This window comes from Coturnix japonica, chromosome 2 (genome assembly GCF_054131305.1).
Source record: "Coturnix japonica strain WE chromosome 2, WE-NBRP24, whole genome shotgun sequence".
Lineage (NCBI taxonomy): Eukaryota > Metazoa > Chordata > Aves > Galliformes > Phasianidae > Coturnix > Coturnix japonica.
The window spans coordinates 62,358,893-62,367,258 of NC_140664.1; the positions used below are offsets into that span (position 1 = coordinate 62,358,893).

The window sequence follows — 8,366 nt, forward strand, 5'->3', positions numbered from 1 at the left end:
TGTAGCATTGCTTTGAGATGTTTCCCATTCTCCCCGCCCAAAGATTCCATTTGCCCTTTCTCTGCTGACACTAACTCTGTCAGGACTCTTACTTTCTTCCACTCCTGGCCTCCTTCAGGATCTTCTGACGCCTGTTGAGAAATGTTTGATGATGATATATGATGGGAAATGCATTGCATGCATAAGCCTAAGGCATGCTGCAGATGTGATACAAACTGTCCATTGCCGCCTTTTCAAGACAGCTGTAGTGGTATGTATTGGAGTTGGCATCCCTAATACAGAATGAAATGGAAGAAGGTTTTTTTTGGTAAAGAGATTGTTATCCATGGCAGAACCCATTTCTACTGAAGAAAAAAATGTCATTTGCAATGCCTGTGCTAACGCATTAGGGATTATTTAAAGAATCTGTGTGAGGATTTGGGTAATTGTTCTAATTGATTGGACAGAGAACGAGTGAAAAACCCAAGTTGAATTCTCCCCTCTGCCACTGATCTCCTGACTGAGTCTAGCAAGTCAGCTTGTTGGGATTTCACTTCCCTTCCTGTCAAGGAACAAATAGCCTAAGCTTTCTTCAGAATTCAAAATGTAATCCATTGTTGCTTACCCCAGTTTAGCACCTCTTTTCAATCTATCACTCACCAATTTCTGATGGTACAGAGCCTGGTGGGGCGCTCCCTTGGGCTCACGTGGAGGTGGATTGACATACATTAGTTGTTGTACTTCTGGAGGTGGATCCATATCCATGGGTTCTCCATTTTGGTGTCCATCCACCTCCATTGCCTCCACCACACCTTCAGCTTGCCTTGGCTGAACCTCTTCTCTCCTCCCCATCAGCCGTAACTTCTTGTGCTGAGGAAGATGCATTTTTACGTGTAGAGCACTTCTTGTGCCTCCTGACTGTATATGGTCCACCACAGGTATGGCCGTTGAAGGCCTTGGAACACTAGTGACATCATCTGTGTACACTGTTCCATGGCAACCCAAACATGGCAGTTGGGGCCTATGGCCTGTGAGATGCCCCAGTTTTGAAGAAGGAAGGGCAGGGGGTACTGAGGGACCCCATTATGGGAAGGGCTCACTTTGTGCCACTGTGCTTGCTAGAGAGAACTTGTAGCCAGCCCTTGGGCAAAAGGCCGCATAGAGACTCCAGTCCCTTCTTCAGCCATGCCTCCAATCCATTTGTACTAATGAGTGTCAGGATCAGGCCAGGAGAGCCTTCTACTTGGCAGTTGCCTGGCTGCCTGCAAGTGGAGGCAGCCTGGTTCCCAACAGAAATGGAGAGGGCACAAAGGGCACTGACACCCAGCAGGGAGCCAAGGGACATGCAATCAATCAAGAAGTGCTGAGTTTCAAGGGTGGTGTGACTTCTCTTTTGCTCTCTACAGAGATTCCTTGCTTCTATTTCCTACCTTTCCAAAGTAGGCTTAGGGTTAGGGTTAGTCTTAAGATTAGTACTTACTGTTGGGTTTAGTGTTAGGCTATTGTTAGGGTTACAGTTATCAATTATGGTTAGGGTTACAGTTAAGGTTAGGATTAGGGTTTTGGTAGGGTTTGAGTTAGGGTTTTGTTTTGGTTAGGGTTTTAGGGTTTTGGTTATGTTTAGTGTTCTGGTTCTGGTTACTGCAGGGTTAGGGTTAAGGCTAGGGTTAGGGTTACTGTTAGGGTTACGGTTGTGGTTAGGGTTAGGATTATGTTTATGGTTTGGTTTAGGGTTAGAATTAGGTGAGGGTTAGGGTTAGGATTAGCCTTAGGGATATGGTTATTGTTAGGGTTGTGGTTTAGGGTTATTGTTAGGGTTAGTTTTAGCATTAGGGTCTCGATTAGGGTTTAGGTTAGGGTTAGAGTTATGTTTTGGGCTGGGTTTAGGGTTAGGGTTACTGCAGGTTTAGGGTTAAGACTAGGGTTATTGTTAGTGTTAGGGTTAGGGGTAGGTTTAGGGTTTGGGTTAGGATTACCATTAGGATTAGTTGAGGGCTAGGGTTAGGGATAGGGTTAGGGCTATGGGTAGGGTTAGGGTTAGTGTTAAAATTTGATGGGGGTTAGGTTTAGGGTTAGCATTAGGGTTAGGGATAGGGTTATAGTTAGGTTTGTGTTTTAGGATTTAGATTAGATTTAGGAATAGGCTTAGGGTTAGGGTTGGGGTTAGGGTTAATTTTATCGTTAGGTTTAGGGTTAGGGTTAAGGTTAGGTTTAAGGTTAGTGTTAGGTTTAGGGTTGGGTTTACAATTATTGTAATGTTGAGGGATAGGTTTACATTTAGGGTTTAGAATTAGGTATAGGGTAAGAGTTAAGGCTAGCGTTACGGTCAGGGTATAGGGTTAGGTTTATGGTTAGAGTTAGGGTTGGGGTTAGGGATAGTGTTTATGCTTAGTGCTATGGCTAGGGTTACAGTTATGGTTAGGCTTATCTTTTAGTTTTAGGGTTAGTGTTAGTGTATGTGCTAGGGTTTTTGTAAGGGTTAGGGTTAGGGCAGGATTAGTGCAGTTGTATGCCTTGGTAGCTGTATGCTTAAGTGTCAGAGAGTTTCACAGGAAAGTGGAGCTTTTCTGAATAATGTTTATGGCTAATTGGAATCAGAGGCAGAGAAAGCCAGAACTCCTGAAGTTGCTCAATGGTTCATGGATTTGGGTTTTCTGGGCCAAGTAGTCAGCAAGAGGGAGACACAGTTTCATCACCTTGCTTCTATTTCCTACCTTTCCTATGTTTCCCACCTTCCCTTCCCCATCTTCCTAAACGGCTAGGACTTGTAATAAACAGGTGGGACCAACATTTGAACTGTTTTCTCTTCAGCTCAGGCCGGGTATTCATATACAAAAGAAGCTTGCCTCCCTCCATAAATTTGAGTGAGACACTCTGTTTTTCTTTAAAGGGAAACTTTCCCCCTAGTTATTATTTAGAGTAAAATGATACTGTCATTGTTGTCAAGAATATTTCCCTCTGTGAAATCACCATTTATTCTACAGTTTAACTTAGCGTCTTCCTGGCTTTGTGGTGCAAAAGAACAATATTTTGCCTTTTTAAATTCAGTTCATTTTATCTGCCGCATGAGCACAACATTACCACAGTAAAAATAGATAAAGAAACACAAACCTTTATTTGTACAAGAAAATACTGCCTTAGAGTTATTTATCTTAGTGGATAGTTAAGACATTGTTTTAAACTTCATATAAACTAGAGGTCAACTACTATTTTATTTAATTATTTAAACATGTCATAAATTATTAACTACATAACAAATATAAATTTAAATATAAAATACATATTTAATTTATAAAAGTAAATTCTATTATTGTACGTTCTAACACTGTATGTTGTATATTATTATATATTATTATATAATTATTTACATATTATAGATATGCAAGTGTGTAGTGCTGCTGTCTCCTAATGATACAAAGTAAAAGCAATCCAAGAAGGGCGTAGGAGTAGGTGAGAGAGATTCATGGTGTTTGGGAGCATCCTCTTCAGAGACCATGTTGCATTATGTTGTCAGGTTAGTGCTCTTGGCTCACACTGCCATCCATTGGAGCTGAGCTGGACTTCAACCTTCTGCAAGAGAGATTATGCATTATACTTCACCTTTATGAGATGGCATTTGAACTTGTCTTCTTCCATCTCTAGTCTGAGCATCTGGAGCATTATTAGAGCATTTGCAGCTAACTGTAACTCTCTCAATTGCACTTAGATATTTACTTTCATGTAATAAAAATCACTTTTTATACTACTGTTAGAACATAATGTAGCATTGCTCTGAGATGTTTCCCATTATCCCCACCCAAAGATTCCATTTGCCATTTCTCTGCTGACACTTACTCTGGCAGGACTCCTACTTTCTCTGACTCCTGGCCTCCTTCAGGATCTTCTGACACCTGCTGAGAAAAGTTTGATGGTAACTGATGAGAAATGCATTGCCTCAGGATACATACTCAAGAGGGAGATGGCTTTGCAACTCTGACTATAGAAATATGAAGCGTTAGGGAATCCCTGCTGCTTGTTTCATACACATGCAGCTGCCATCACCCACGTAGCGTGCTCCCTAGAAATCCCCCAAATGTGGTTACATGTAACGCATACAGTTACACTCTGGGAGCCAAAAAACATGACAAATTCATAGTATGGGAAGTCTGGATTTGGTAGCAAAAAACAGCACTCCTCATCAGAGAGTATAATGGACTGGCATATGTTTAAGTGCATTTGTGATTCATCCAGCATGGAATTAGGGATGGAAAAACCTTTATGAGGAACTGAGCTTGGTTCACTCTCTCTCTCGAGTACTTCCTTAAGGTGTATTAAGATGTTATTTGTTTGGGAAGTACAAGCTGTACTGGTGTCCTTTGTGGAAGCTCTGGAGGTTGGATACAGCAAGCACAAAAATCCTTATCACAACCTAAGGCATGGTGCAGATGTGATACAAACAGTCCATTGGCTTGTTTTCAAGACAGCTGTAGTGGTATGTATTGGCATCCCTGATACAGAAGGAAATAGCAGTAGGTTTTCTTGGTAAAGTGATAATTGTTATCCATGGCAGAACCCATTTGTACTGTAGAAAAAAATGTAATTTGCCATGTCTGTGATAAAGCAAGTAGGCATTTGGGATTATTAAGAAGAATCTGTGTGAGGATTTGGGTAACTGTTTCAGTTGACTGGTGTGAGGATGACTGAAAAACCCAAGCTGAATTCTCCCCTCTGCCACTGATCTCCTGACTGAGTCTAGCAAGTCAGCTTGTTGGGATTTCACTTCCCTTCTTGCCAAAGAACAAATCGCCTAAGCTTTCTTCAGAATTCAAAATGTAATTATTTGTTGTTTAACTCAGTTTGGCACCTCTTTTCAATCTATCACTCACCAGTTTCGGATGGTGCAGAGGCTGCTCTGGCGTTGTCTTTTGGGCCCACGTGGAGGTGGATCCACATCCATTGGTTGTTCTTCTGGAGGTGGATCCACCTCCATTGGCTCTCTGTTTTGATGTTCATCCATGTCCATGGGCTCCACCGCTTCTTCAGCTTCCATCAGCCTCATCTTCTTATGGAAAGGAAGATGCATTTTTACATGTAGAGCACTTCTTGTGCCTCCTGCATCTATATGGTCCACCAACTGTATGGCCGTTGAAGGGCTCGGAACACTAGTGACATCATCTGTGTACAGTGTTCCATGGCAACTCAAACATGGCAGTTGGGGCCTATGGCCTGTGAGATGCCCCAGTTTTAAAGAAGGAAGGACAGGGGGTACTGAGGGACCCTATTCTGGGTAGGGCTTTGCCACTGTGCTTGCTAGAGAGAACTTGTAGCCAGCCCTTGGGCAAAAGGCTGCATAGAGACTCCACTCTCTTCTTCATGCCATGCCTCCAATCCGTTTGTACTGGTGAGTGTCAGGATCAGGCCAGGAGAGCCTTCACTTGGCAACTGCCTGGCTGCCTGCAAGTGGAGACAGCCTGTTGCCCAACAGGAACAGAGAGGGCACAAAGGGTACTGACACCCTGCAGGCCCTGCACCCCTGTTTCAGGTACGGGGACCCTACGGGGCAGATGATCCTGTCACGGGCAGAGGTAAATCTAGGTAACCCGTGACAATATCAGGAAACTGCCACTGGAAAACCTATTTTTGCAACACTCAGTACGTGGAAGCTGTGGGTGGCAGATAGTGGGGAGAGGGCTGCTCCTCAGTATTACACATTGAGTATACAGAATCAGAGTCATAGAAATGCTGGGGTTGAAAGGCACCACAATGATGATTGAGTTTATACCCCCCTGCTATGTGCAGGGTTGCCAACCACTAAATATACCCAAAATAAAACCATTCCTCCTTGTCCTGTCACTATCCACCATCATAAAAAGACATTCCTCCTCCTTTTTATACACTGCTTTGAAATACTGGAAGGCCACTGTGAGATCTCACAGTGAGCTCTCCCCACAGCCTTCTCTTCTCCAAGACATAAAAGCCCTGTTCCCTCAATGTTTCTCCATAGGAGAGGTGCTCCAGCCCTCTGATCATCATAGTTTCCCTCCTCTGGACCCGTTCCAAGAGGTCCATGTCTTTCTTGTGCTGGAGGCCCCAGGCCTGCATGCAGTACTCGGGGAGGGCCCCAGGCCTGGACTCACTGAGGACTCCAGCAGGAGCCTCACAATAGCCAAGTAGAGGGGGACAATCGCTTCCATCTCCCTACTGGCCACTCCTCTTTCAATGCAACCCATGACACAGACCCAACGTGTGCCATGGGTGCACAGCTGCAGCGGGTGCTGCTGGCTGCCACAGCCCCAGGCAGCTCTAAATCTCCTGCCAGGCCGGGAAGGCCCACAGCCATTGCTGCAGCCAGCACCATGCTGCAGGCCGCTTCTCTGGGACAAGCTTTCAGAGTGCTTTCATCCACTGGTACCAGCACAGACTCAGAGAGGCCCTGAAGCAAGTTCTGTGCACATTCTGTCTTCTCTGATGAGTCGTACAGAGAAGCTTCCTGGGCTAGCAAGAAGCAGGCAGCCCCATCTGTATTCTGGCAATGACAAGTCACAAAGGCACAGGAAGCCACCTATGGCTGTGCATTATGGGAACCCAGCAGCCCTGCAGAACCCCCAGCAGCCTGCACACAACTTGGCTGTGCTCCCACTGGGGCAGGGGCTGCAGCCCTCTGCTGGTGCTGCCCTGCTGCCTGTCTGCGCAGTTCACCTGGAACAGGACTAACAGCACACCAAGTTGTGCAGCTGCTGTGGGCAACTGGCCTGCAAGGGGGAGAAGGCAAAGGGAGCTGCATGCTGGGAAGAGACACAGGCCAGTCTAAACCCAGGTGACTGCTTGGGTCTCCTCCTTGGGGAAATAGCTGCAAATGCTTCTTGATCCCAGTGGCAGGTAGAACAGCCCCATTGAAAGTCACAGCAAGAAGTGACTTCCACTGCTCAGATCTGCTTTGGGACCTCTCAAATGTGAGACTGAGGCTGTCTGTGCAGGGAAGCCCTAAGGAGAGGAGCAACCATGTGGTTGCTGACAGCTCTCATCCTGGCAGTTGGTTTCTCCTGTACGTGCCCTGCTCACTCTGCTGCCTGAGTGAACAGCAGGGACCTCTGCTGTTCCAGTTTGGTCTTCCCCGTTTCTCTCCTGCTTTCCCTTAGGTGGCTCTGCACAAGCCCTCCAGCAAAGTCCAGTGTCCATCAGCAAGCCTGAAAGCAAAACGGTGCTCATCACCTGCCACATCTCCGTCTCCAACTTTGACCAAGTCTTCATTCACTGGTACCGCAGGAGGCCTGGGGGAGCTCCCAGGCGCATTGCCTACATGGCAACCAGGCTGTTCCTTGAGAATGAGTCCGATGAGGGGAAATTCAGCATGGAGAAGGACCTCACCAAATCTGAGTGCACCCTGACAGTGGGCAGAGTCACCGCACAAGACGCTGTGACCTACTACTGTGCCAGATGGGATGCACAGCAGCAGAGAGCCGTAGGGAGCCTGCACAAAGACATGCTCTGCTTCCCAAAACAGACCCTACAATGCCAGAACACTTGTGGGAATGGCCTCCCCTCCCCTCTGCATCTTTATTCTAGGCAAAGGCTATGTGGGCTCTGAAAGGTTTCCCTTTCCTGTACTGTTTGCCCCAGGCTACAAGGTCCCTCTGTTGTGCTGGTTTCTCACAGCAACACCTGCTGGCTGTGCAGGGCCCCTCTCTGGGTGGCTGCTAGTGACTCACATCCTTCCCTCAGGCACAGCCCCTGTCCCTGCCACACAGCTGGGGATTTCTCTGGGGCAGAGGCAAGCAGGCACACTGAGAAGAATGCTGCTGCTGCCAGTTCTGGCCCTGGCTGAAGCCTGCTTGCATCCATTCCCCTCCCTGTGGAGGATCCACTGGGAACAGCAGCGGCATGGGGCTGTGCCGCATACAGCTGTGGGCAGCAGGCTGGCAGTGCTTGCTGTGTTTTCTCTTTTTCTGATAGATGGACATGCACAAGTGCTGTTGCAACAACATCCACCATCTGTTACCCAAATGAGATTCAAAACTGTGAGTATTCAGTGCAAAGTCGAGGGCATACATAACATCCAGGCTGCCTACATCCACTGGTATCGACAACTGCCTGCCGGAGCTCCTGAAAGGCTTCTCTATGTGACAGGAGTATCACAAGTTTACTATGATTCGGATTCCTATAAGAACAAATATTTTTCTTATAAAAGTGAGAATAAAGTCTGCACTCTCTCAGTTTTTAATGTACGTGATGATGATGAAGGTACCTACTACTGTGCCTACTGGGTGTCTCACAGAGGGAACAGACTGCAGGCAGCCCTTACAGAAAGCTGGCTGCAGCTTCAGCAGCACACTATCATTCAAGGGCCAAAAACCACAGCTGCTTTCCTGCCCCCATCTCTCAGCCTTCACATCATCCCCACAAGCTGA

The 8,366-nt window shown here is 46.4% G+C and overlaps 1 gene segment (V, D, J or C); it reads left to right on the forward strand.

Annotated features, from left to right (window-relative positions):
- The first annotated feature begins 7,727 nt into the window (after nucleotides 1–7,727).
- LOC146761857 (T cell receptor gamma variable 9-like) lies at nucleotides 7,728–8,366 on the forward strand. The segment is given in 1 exon segment: nucleotides 7,728–8,366. A coding segment is annotated over 1 exon segment (615 nt).